General features: G+C 48.0%; 1 protein-coding gene across 1 annotated transcript in view; it reads right to left on the reverse strand.

Annotated features, from left to right (window-relative positions):
* Positions 1-12,255, reverse strand: part of FHAD1 (forkhead associated phosphopeptide binding domain 1) — a 58,041-nt gene that overhangs the window by 2,171 nt on the left and 43,615 nt on the right. The window contains exons 23-27 of the mRNA XM_063145439.1: positions 9,595-9,730; positions 7,558-7,679; positions 7,302-7,397; positions 6,293-6,513; positions 1,791-1,956 (exon numbers count right to left, since the gene is read on the reverse strand). Of these exons, the coding sequence (XP_063001509.1) occupies positions 1,791-1,956; positions 6,293-6,513; positions 7,302-7,397; positions 7,558-7,679; positions 9,595-9,730 (741 nt within the window). The remainder of the gene's footprint in view (positions 1-1,790; positions 1,957-6,292; positions 6,514-7,301; positions 7,398-7,557; positions 7,680-9,594; positions 9,731-12,255) is intronic.

Raw genomic sequence — 12,255 nt, forward strand, 5'->3', positions numbered from 1 at the left:
CCTACCTTCCTATCCTTGAATTTCTGAGTACAGCCACACCATGACGGAATCTCACTCCTCTTCTCCTCTAAATTATTCTAGGGAAGAACAGCAGGAAAAACGGCAAGTCTGTCTTTGGGCACTCCGGAGCACCCTCCCCACCCCTCAACAGCTAAAACACAACACAGCCCTTCCTTTATGCAGTGAAATGCCTATGCACACCACCACCCGCCCCATCCCAGAGTGCAGGACATGGACTAATGGGCTCAAGTTGCAGACCAGTGGGCCAGCAGATTCGTAGAATCATAGAATAGTAGAGTTGGAAGGGGCCTACAAGGCCATCGAGTCGAACCCCCTGCTCAATGCAGAAATCCACCCTAAAGCATCCCTGACAGATGCTTGTCCAGCTACCTCTTGAAGGCCTCTAGTGCGGGAGAGACCACCACCTCCCTAGGTCACTGATTCCATTGTCGTACTGCTCTAACAGTCAGGAAGTTTTTCCTGATGTTCAGCTGGAATCTGGCTTCCTGTCACTTCAGCCCGTTATTCCGTGTCCTGCACTCTGGGAGGATCGAGAAGAGATCCTGGCCCTCCTCTGTGTGACAACCTTTCAAGTCTTTGAAGAGTGTGCTATCATGTCTCCCCTCAATCTTCTCTTCTCCAGGCTAAACATGCCCAGTTCTTTCAGTCTCTTTTCATAGGGCTTTGTTTCCAGACCCCTGATCATCCTGGCTGCCCTTCTCTGAACACGCTCCAGGTTGTCTGCATCCTTCTTGAATTGTGGAGCCCAGAACTGGATGCAACACTCTAGATGAGGCCTAACCAGGGCCGAATAGAGAGGAACCAGTACCTCACGCGATTTGGAAGCTATACTTCTATTAATGCAGCCCAAAATAGCATTTGCCTTTCTTGCAGCCCTATCGCACTGTTGGCTCATATTCAGCTTGTGATCTACAACAATTCCAAGATCCTTCTCGTTTGTAGTATTGCTGAGCCAAGTATCCCTCATCCTGTAACTGTGCCTTTGGTTTCTATTTCCTAGATGTAGAACTTGGCATTTATCCCTATTAAATTTCATCCTGTTGTTTTCAGCCCAGCGCTCCAGCCTATCAAGATCACTTTGAAGTTTGTTTCTGTCTCCCAGGGTATTAGCTATCCTTTCCCCCGAACGGCGGTACTGTGGGGAAGGGTCTCTCCGTCGCTTTCTGGTAAACAAAAGGGAATCAGGGAGTCCAAGAAGGGAATAGGGCGGCTCTGCTTGATTTGGGCCAAACTCCCCATGTGGACACGACTCTCTCTGTCCCTTGTGCATCTCTCTCTCTTCCTGCTGGGTCAGATGATCACATCCTGCTGCCTTTCTCCTCTAAGAATGTATCTGAGATGGCTTCTCTCTTTGTGACTGTGATCGTCTTTCATGATCGGTCCCCTAAGGCAGCCTTCCTCAACCTGGGGCGCTCCAGATGTGTTGGACTACAACTCCCAGAATGCCCCAGCCAGCTGGCTGGGGCATTCTGGGAGTTGTAGTCCAACACATCTGGAGCGCCCCAGGTTGAGGAAGGCTGCCCTAAGGGAATAACACATCCCCAATCGCCAGCCATTTCCTCCCAAGGGGACGAGCAAAACGCAAGCACAGCAGCTCCGGAGACTCTGCCACACGGGCGACGCTGCCAAGCAACACCTGCCAAAATGCAGAGGTTGCTAAATGGCCTTCCAATCTGCAGTGCAGCTGAGCAGAGATCTGGCAATGCTCCCGTGGATCCTGGCCACACTGTTTTACCTCGCCTCTCCCGGCTGCTCAAGGCCGCGCCTACCTTTTGCTGTTTATAAGCCCTGCTCAACCTCTTCTCCTGGGTCAGCTGAAATTTCGTCCTCTCCAGAGCTTCCTTCAGCAAAGCCTTCTCTTCAGCTTCTCGGTAGATCCTGTCGGATAACTTGGCCATCTCGGACTGGCAGGCTTGCAGAGTCTGCTTGTTGGTCCTGTACGATGCAAGAGAGAGGACCCGGAGTGGCTTTGTGGCAAGCTATGTTTTAAGATAGGAAAACTTCCCCCCTGACATTTGTGACAACCGAGCTTTGCTAATAAGAACACAAATATTGTGGCATAAGAATGGACCGAAAAAAGGGAAGAAGCAAAGCTTAGAATTTTCAAAACCTCTCCTGCTCACTTATCTGCAGGCATTCATTACTTATTTATTATTTATTTATTTAGAATATTTATATACTGCTCCCCATTGAAAAATTTCGGAGCGGTGTACAAGATAAAATGAAAATAAAAACAGAATAAAATAGTTAAAACAAGATTTAAAAGAAGCAAAACCAGAGACTCAAGGCTGCATATTAAGGAAAGGCTTCTTGGAATAAAGATGTTTTCAGGAGGTGCCGAAAGGAGTACAAGGTTGGAGCCTGCCTGACCTCCAGAGGCAGGGAGTTCCACAGGAGGGGGGCCACCACGCTGAAGGCTCTTCCCCTGGTGGATTCCAATCGGAGGATGGGTCTATGTGGAATCCAGAGGCATGTGGCTATTTACAAACCGGTGATAAACTCCGGACGGGGAGGGAGAGCGCCTGTCAGTCAGTCAGCCTGGCGGATGTTTCCTTTCATGCCATGTCGAAGGGTCTTTGAAATTCCAGACATCTTCCTCTCCCAATCATAATGAGTCAACCATTAACAACAAGAAAAGATGCTTCCCTTAAGGTCTGTGTCCTTTTGACATCGAACACAGGCCTAGCAGGGGCCTCTGATCATCAATGGTCTCCCAGGCTCCTCTTCCTAAGTCCACTTGCTCCCTCTTTATGGGCTTCTCCTGCTTCAATCTCCTCCAGCATTCAGGCTCCATCACAGCTAACTCCATCCACCCGAGGTTGCTGTCCCGGAAGCTGGAATCCAAGCATCCTCCTCCTAGTGCTCCAGAGTTTCCTCTTCCTGCCCCCTTTCCCCCACACACCATACAGGGGGAGGGCCTTTGGCAGGTTCTGCTCTAAAATGGCCGCATGTCGCTGCTCCTAGTAAAATCAGGGTAAACTCTGCGAGCACCACGGCACTGCAGGAGGAGATTGTTTGCTGCACTGTGAGAAACTTTAGTTAAGGCCGACACTCCCAGAATAAGAACATTGTGGCTGAGGAAGTCCTTTGGCATCCACCAGGTTTGTGAAAATGGAAACAGGCAAGGACACAGAATAACAGGCTCAAGTTAAAGGAAGCCAGATTCCAGCTGGACATCAGGAAAAAACTTCCTGACTGTTAGAGCAGTACCACAATGGAATCAGTTACCTAGGGAGGTTGTGGGCTCTCCCACCCTAGAGGCCTTCAAGAGGCAGCTGGACAACCACCTATCAGGGATGCTTTAGGGAGGATTCCTGCATTGGGCAGGGGGTTGGACTAGATGGCCTTGTAGGCCCCTTCCAACTCTGCTCTTCTATGATTCTATGATTTCACATTGTAAGAACATAACAGGAGTCCTGCTGGATCAGACGAAGGGTCCATCTAGTCCACCAGTGGCCAACCAGCTGCCCATGGGAAACCCACAAGGAGGACACAGGTGCGATAGCACCCTCCCACCCATGTTCCCCAGCAACTGGTGCACACTGGCTTATTGCCTCGGATACTGGAGGTAGCACATAACCACCAGGGCTAATAGCCATTCATAGCCTTCTCCTCCTCCAGGAATTTATCCAACCCCCTTTTAAAGCCATCCCAATTGGTGGCCATCACCACATCCTGTGGTAGTGAGTTCCATAGTTTAACTCTGCGCTGTGTGAAGAAGTCCTTCCTTTGATCTGTCCTGAATCTCCCACCAATCTGCTTCATGGGATGACCCCATTGGGTTCTAGCATTTTGAGAGAAGGAGAAAAACGTCTCCCTGTCTTCTTTCTCCATGCCACGTATACTTTTGTATACCTCTATCATGCTTCTCCTCACTGCTGTCCCAGTCCTTTTAAGCTCTTCATGTAGGGGAGATGCTGCAGCCCCTTGACCGTTTTACTTGCCCTTTCCCCCCCTTAAACCGTATCACAAGTATGGTTCCGCAGTAGATTTTTGTAAGGGCAGTATGATATTGGCGGCTGTATTTTCCTAATTATGCCTAACATGGCATTTGCCTTTTCCACAGCAGATGCACACTAGGTTGACATTTTCACCAAGCTGTTCACAATCCCAAGATTTCTTTCTCAGTCAGACCCCTCTAGCTTATATGTGAAGTTGAGATTGTTTTGCCCCAATGTGCATCACTTTACACTTACTTATATTGAATTGCACTGGCCATTTGGATGCCCACTCTCCCAGTTTGGAGAGATCCTTTTGTTTTAACCGTCCTAAATCAGTGGGTGCCGTCAGCAGATGTGGCCACTTCACTGGTCACTCCTAATTCCAGTTCATTTATAAATAAGCTGAAAAGCAATGGTCCCAATACAGATCCCTGTGGGACTCCACTATTTTCTTCCCCCCTTTGGGAGAACTTACCAGTTATTCCTACTTTCTGTTCCTTAACCAGTTACTGATCCATGAGAAGACCTCTCCTCTTATTCCATGTCTGCTAAGTTTGTTGAGGAGTCTTTGGTGAGAGACTCTGTCAAAAGCCTTTTGGAAGTCCAAGTAAGCAACGTCTAAGATGTGGGTTCTCAACAAGGAGGGAATTCCCTCCAGGGGGAGAATTTTAGGGTTCCGGGGGGGGGGGATTGGGACCACTATTCAGCAAAGTATGATGTCCTATAGATCAGGGGTCCCCAACCCCCGGGCCACAGACTGGTCCCGGTCCGTGGCCTGTTAGGAACCGGGCCGCGCAGGTGAGCTGCTTTCACCCACCCATTTCCGGGTACGCCGTTCTGAAGCCGCCCGCCCGCCCCAGCGTCCTGGCTTCGCCGAAACAAAGCCAGGACGCTTGAGTGGGGGGGGGGGGGCGCTCTTAGAGCCGCTGTGGGAGAGTGGCTTCTGGGTGCGGTGGCGAGGGTGGGGAGGCTGCCGCTCCGCTCCTCCCTCTCAGGGACCAGGCGGGCACGACCCTGGCCTCTGCCACCGCAGCTTGCAGGCAGGGACCCAGCCTCCTCCCCTGGTCCCACCCCCCGGGGCGGCTCTCTCTGCACCTCTTCTCCAGGCCGGCCGCCTGGAGGTAGTTCCCGCCCATATCTCCGCGAGCGCAACAACAGCGAGCAGCGGCCTGGCTGCTTGTTTTCTTTTATTTGAACAAAATGAAAAATGTTTCCCGTGATATTTTTCATCTTCAAAACACACTTTTTTTCCCAATTATCATTGAGAGTCGAGCTGCACTTCCTGTTTCTAATACAAAAACCAGGTATTAAAGGGGGTTGATTACGTGAAGGCATCCCCTCAACCCACCCACCCCAAGTGGAAAAACTGTCTTCCACAAAGCCGGTCCCTGGTGCCCAAAAGGTTGGGGACCGCTGCTGTAGATTACGTCTTCCTACCCATGTTATTAAAAACGTCCCAGAAAAGTGTCCTGTCGTCTGCAAAAGCCAGGCCTTTGCTCTCTTTTCCCTCCCTCCCTCCCTCGCAATCCTCGAAGTTTCAAGCTTCCCATTTAAAGGGGCAACACAAAGCAGGGGAGCTGAGAATGTAAAAGGGGCCATGCTTTGCGTGGCCCCTTTAAATGGGACTAATATAGAACAAAATAAAAGGTTTTGAATATTATATGCATATTATTTTGAATGCACTTTTTGAGTTAGACTATCTTGGGAAGGGGGGAATTATATTCTGAACAATGGTGAAAGGGGGGAATGGAGCAAAAATGGTTGAGAACCACTGGTCTAAGAGATCATCCCTGACCACATGGTGTTGACATTAAAAGAACTCTAAAGGGTTAGTAAGACAGAATTGACCTTTGCGGAAGCCATGTTGTTTCTTTTCAGCAGGGCTTGTCCTTCTAAATGCTGACTAATTTTATCTTTACTAATGTTTTAATTTACCCGGAGCAGACATTAAGCGAACTAACCTGCAATTTCCTGGATCACCCTTGGATCCATTGGTCATTCTCCAGTCCTCTGGTATAGAGGCTGATCTTAGGGACCTGTCACATATTTCTGTTAGAACAGCAATTTCACACTTGAGTTCTTTAAGAATTCTACAACGAATACCATCTGGGCTCAATGATTAACCATCAATTTGTCAGGAAGGTTCAGAACTTCAACTTTTGTCACCACTATTTGACTCAGTTCCTCAAACTCACTTCCTGAAAGCATCTGTTCAGGCACAGGAATTTGTCCTACGCTTTCTGCAGTGAAGGCTTCCAAAGCAGCCCTTGGTGCTGGCCAAACGGCTTGGGTCTCTCCCCCGGCCGGGGTGGGGGAAGTTGGGTTTGTACCTGAACTGCCCAATGTCTCTCTCGTACTCTTTCAGCAGAGACTCTTTCCTTTCGAGCCGATTCTTTAGCTTGGTGATCTTGTCGAACAGCAGCTCCAGGTCCTTCTGCCGCAGCGTCCCCACTTTCTCCCTTTTGTCCTGGGGAAGGTGCTTCACGGTGTGCATGCCCGCCAGCTCCTTCACGTCCATTAGGCTGGCAAGATTCTGAATCAAGCGGAGATACTGGGAAAAGAACAGGGAATGGTGTGAAGGGCCAATTTCCCCTACTTGTAAGTAGGGCTGTGCTCCGCTTCGGTTCTTAGAACCGATAGCGAAGCGGCCTGATTCGCCTCCGGCAAAGGCGGAGACGGATCGGGGGAGCTGCGGATTGAGACGAAGCAGATCAAGACAAAGCAGATCCTTCGCCTCGATCCGGAGCTCCGAAGAAAAGGTAAGTGTGGCGGGAGGGGGGCCTTATGAAGGGGGGCCTTACCTGGCGCCACCGCTGCGGAGCTCTGATTCGGATCCGGTGCCCCGCAACGGATCGGATTGGAGCATAGGCGGATCGGGGCGGACCTGATCCGGAAGTTGCAGATCGGGATCCAGAGCGGATCGGGGGGGTCCGTGCACAGCCCTACTTGTAAGCAGGCACAATTTGTGACATTGCACATCACGATTGATCACGGGGCACCTCAGACAACCTTCCAATTCCCTGGGCGTTGTGGCGTTTGGACCGACGTGAGATATAGCCTTAGCTTCTGGTCTTTTAAACCGGCATGTATTTTGATGATTGAATAAATGTTGTAAATAAATAAGTATATGTGGGAGGCAATGACGCACCCCCGCCTTCACACGGAGCCAACCCTGATGCAAGCACATGGCAATAATAACTGTACTCATGGATGTGAAACGGAAGCACATCTCTGCCCACTTCAGGTTCAGACCACGGAAAGTCTGTGTGCAGGGAAGTTCTCCCCAACGTCAGCTCTACTCCCCTCACACACATCCAAGTAACCCATTCATTCCCATACCATGTTCTCACTGAGGTCCAAAGCATCGGCCATTTCCAGCTTTGCCGTCCTCTCTATCGTCACGTTGGGATCCACGCTGGGAACACCACTTTGAAGCTGAAATAAAAGGAAATAAAATAATATATTCTGAAACATTCTGAATACATTAGCGTGTAGAGCAGCCGCTAAAAAGATCTCCCCCCGCCCTCTTTGTTCTCCCACATGACATATTTTCTAAAGAAAGTACAGCCAAGATACCGTGGGGAATTCAGTTTACCTTATTAGCATCCACTGCTGTCACCAGTGCTGTCACTTGTTCTTCCTCTGTTTTTCGAACTCTCTGCTCCGCCGGGCCTTTTTTTAGGACTATAAGTTGCTCTGCAGTCTTCTCTTCAAAACCTAAGAGAACAATGGGAGTTGCGGTACTGCTGCATGTTCAAGTTTACATAAAACTCAAAGTGAGCACGTTTTAAATGGGAAAGAGGGCGGAGAGATGGGACGGTCGCCTTTCTTGGACTAGAGGTGCTTCCAGACAACGCTATTCCTGTGCAATTGCCCTGCCTTACTCATGGAACTTTATGGGGGTGTCCAGACAATGTTGTCACCCACTCGTAAACCTCCTGAAAAATCTGTTAAAGAAGAAAAGATGAAACAGCTACACAATGCCTTCTTGTTTGCTAGTGCTAGGATGCTTCCGTCTGGAAGCACCTTAGGGCAGGGGAAATCCAGGTTTCGTCTCATTCAGCAATTTTTTTTGTTTCGGGTCTATTGGACTCTGCAACGCCTTTGCAATAAGGGTCTGTCTAACTTACACAATTGCTGGAGTTCTAATGCACCTAATGCTTCTTTAATTCACATGTTTTGGCAATGCTCAGTAGTTGCCTCCTTTTGGGAGGAGGTTATAATAAGGATAAACTTTGTATTGGAACAGTCTTTAATATGGAACAATGCGCAATGTCCCACTAAACTACCTAGCGGTTTCTTTACATGGTCAGTGCAAATAGATCTTCAGAGCCCTTATGACAGCTAAAAGACTTGTATTATCACATTGGAAGGATAAATGCTCACCTCCCAGAATGCAAGGACTTAAAAATATACAGCCATTAACTTGCAATTGGATAATGTGTGTGGATATTTGGTCTGCTTTTCTTGAAACCTATGCATAAATCTCTCCCTTTTTTAAAAAAATAATAATTAATGGTATATCTGATGAAAAATGAGGATATTCCTGTATATTTAATGAATTTCCTTTTTGCTTTCACAATGTTTTTTGGTTCTGTTTTGTTGATATTCGCAAAAAAGATGAAGAAACAGCTGCACAATGCCTTCTTGTTCGTTAGAGCTAGGATCATGCTTCCGTCTGGAAGCACCTTAGGGCAGGGGAAATCCAGGGCTAGTCACTTGCTCACAGCTGCTCTACATCACAGGAGACTCCATGTTTGATGTGCTGGGCAAGGGTTTGTTTAACCGGTTTCCTTTTTGGCTCTTCCTTCCAAGCCCGCTGCTAACTTTACACAGGTTCACGCAAAAAGTAGGTCTCTCAAAAGCAAGTAGCAATAAATGGAACCTCCAGACCCAGAAGCTGCCTGCCACTGTGCACATGTTGGATGGGGGTGGGTGGGTTACTGCTTTCGTGGCCTGCTTGTCAAGTTCCTAGAGGCATCTGGCTGGCCAGTGTGAGAAGCAGGATGCTGGCCCACCTTGGTCAGATTTAAGTCCTTATTAACTCGAGGATGGGGGTGGGAATACAAAACAGAAGAAAGAATTCAGCAAACCCTTTCCAAGGCTTCTGCTTTGCTGCTCCTCTTCATTACTGCTGATCAAATTCAAAGCCTTCTGCATCTATTTTACAGATCGAGGGATAACGTGTGGTTTGGCCCTCTGTTTACTTCTCAGAGTGCCAGCCAGCTGCTGCGTAATTTAAATTCCATGAAATGGAACCTCCCCAAATCGCTAGCCACTTGCGTGGCAACTGCATGCAAGAGAGATGGCTAATGGGTTCAGGATTTCCCCTTCCAAAAAATGAGATGCTGACACTTCCTACTTCAAATGCCGGACTCTGTGCTCTGTGGTGCAACTGCAGTCTGGCCTGTTTCTCACCTCTCTGCTTGTACCTGTGCTGTAAAGTACAACAATAATTGCAGTCCTGCTCTGGGACCAGTTACGTACTTTATGCCAGGCCTGGGCAGAACTCCGCGGGGACACAGACCTTGGGACAATGCTCAACTCTTTAAAGCTGTTTCTCAACTCTGCAAACAGGTACCCAACTCACAACTGGCTGGCCCACAAGCTTTCCAGTCAATGCAGCGCTCACCCAAAGGCCGAGCCTTTTCTAGCAATTTGACTCTTTGCCGCAACTCAGCCAGGGCGTCTCTTTGGCGATGGATGGTTTCCTCATGTCTGCAGCCTTTGCATCTCGCTCCCAGATCAGCCAGGTCCAAAGACGATACCTGAAGAAGAGGCTCAGATTAATATTTTATTTCAAAGTAGCAAGGTGAAGGAGACCTCCTTTGGACAACTCACTTCCATGTGGACTCCACTATATAGCAACTACAGAAGCTGCTATGTGGAGGGGAAGGAGGTCACCCCAAAATCTTTCCCTTTTCAAACGGGGAAGCAGCTCTGCTGCATCAGAAGCCTCGACAATGTTCCGCCTCACAGGACAGGGAGAAGGGTCCGTTTCACTGAAGACGCCAGGGAAGACTTTCTGCATGCAAGCATGTGCGTTTCCATTGCACTGCCATTCCTATGCATGATCACTGCTTAGGATGCCTGTGATCAGACGTCATGTTAGCCTTTGCCCGATTCTGAGGGCTTCTCTAAACAAGTGATTTATAGCACACTAGTGGTTGGCCACTCACAGAAGTTTGTGGGTGGATTTCATGACGTCGTAAACAGCCAGGACATCTCGCAAGCTTTCCCTCCCTTATGCCGTTTTCAAAAAGATCGGAGATAAGCTGGAATAAACTTTTAATGGCACGAGATCAGCATTGTGTAAAGCTGGCATTGTGCTATGCGTTAAGGAGAGCAGATAGACTGTGCTGGGTAGAGGACAAATGGGTGGTGTAGTTGGGAAAGGGTAGTTCCGCCTGGCGCCTACTCTAAACTCCTTTCGTCGCCAGCTGAAGACCTTTTTATTCACTCAGTATTTTAACACTTAATTTTAACTTAAATTTAAATTATACTGTTTTAACTCTGTATTTTAACCTTATATCAATTTTGCTGCGTGGTTTTATCCTGGTTGTGCTTTTTATATTGTGTTTTGTATTTGTATTTTTAACTTGTTGGTTGTTTTATGATGGTTTTAATTTTTGTGAACCGCCCAGAGAGCTTCGGCTATTGGGCGGTATAAAAATGTAATAAATAAATAAATAAATAAATAAATAAATAGTTTTAGTTTGGTATTACTATGCACAAATTCGAAATGACAAAGACTTTGACGCCAGGAAGACGCTTCTTATCCTCTTCAATGCTGTGAGTCATCTCAGAGGCTAAAGGAGGTGTGAGGCGAAGGTAATAGTCTGAGGAAGGAAGGCGAGATAAAACAGGAGAAAAAGTATATAGTTGGGGACCCGCCCCAAACTCCCTGCCTTGTCTTTGCCAAAGGATGTGGAGAGAACCATAGTGGAGAGGCAAGGCCCTGCTTATGAGTGAGTAGTCACAGTTAAGATTTTATGGTTTTATCCGTTACTGGGTTTTTATGCTATGCATGTTTCAAGTTACTTTTAGGCATTCTTCCCATGTATCTACCCTACCTTTAGTCTTAATCATAGAATCATAGAATAGCAGAGTTGGAAGGGGCCTACAAGGCCATCAAGTCCACCCTAAAGCATCCCTGACAGATGGCTATCCAGCTGCCTCTTGAAGGCCTCTAGTGTGGGAGAGCCCACAACCTCCCTAGGTAACTGATTCCATTGTGGTACTGCTCTAACAGTCAGGAAGTTTTTCCTGATGTCCAGCTGGAATCTGGCTTCCTTTAACTTGAGCCCGTTATTCTGTGTCCTGCACTCTGGGAGAATCGAGAAGAGATAAATTCTTCTACCTCACAATTTGTGAGCCCCTTTTGTCTCGGCTTGGGTCTGGGCTAAATCCGGTGGTACAGGTCATGGAAAGACTTGCTCAACCTTTACACTATGACCTTGTTGACGAAGGACTTTCCGTGTCCGTGATTGGAGGGAGAACAGAGAAAAATGCCTCCCTGGAACAAAGGCAGGCAGATCTGATCCCTCACCCCACCAAGAGCACCCCTTTAAGTTCAATGGGGTTTACTCCCAAGCAAGTGCGCCTAGCTTTGCAGACTTACAGCCCAACCTTACATCTACTCAGAAGTAAGGGGGTTACGAGGAAACAGTACAGCACAACTCAACTGACGAAACCATGGCTCCCTCCTCCTTTGTACAACTTCCAGGGGGGAGGGAGGCGCTCCCTCGATTCAAACCCCACGTGTCTGCCGTATAAAGGAGCCATGCTAATACTGCAAAGAACCGGAAAGCAGTAGTCTATGGTAAGGATGCGGGGTTTTGCTTAATGTAGAGACACCCTGAGTACTCATATGCATATTTATACATGAATTTTCACCCAGATTGTTTTTTTTTAAAAAAAGAAACTGCACATCATTGCAGAAACAGGATGGAACAGCAGGCGTATGAATGAACGCAAAACCGACAGGGAGCAAAAGCAAACAGTACAGCACAATTTAGTAGAGAAGGGTCTTTCCACATCACCTAATCATTTCTACTGGAGATGCCCAATGGGAACCTTCTCCTTGTAAAGAAGACAAACGCTGCCCTTGATTTCCGCAGCGGATGCGTGCGGAGAATGTCACTTGCCAATTCAGCCTGAGGACATATTCCATCCCAAACCAGAGTTGAATTACTGAGCCATTTCAGGGTGATGTGCTGGCAGCTGGAAGCAGTCCAGAATGGTCATGTTTCATTATCCTCGGAGTGGACTTTTCGTCAATAACTGACAACCT

Source organism: Elgaria multicarinata, chromosome 20, assembly GCF_023053635.1.
Source record: "Elgaria multicarinata webbii isolate HBS135686 ecotype San Diego chromosome 20, rElgMul1.1.pri, whole genome shotgun sequence".
In the NCBI taxonomy this organism is placed as follows: domain Eukaryota; kingdom Metazoa; phylum Chordata; class Lepidosauria; order Squamata; family Anguidae; genus Elgaria; species Elgaria multicarinata.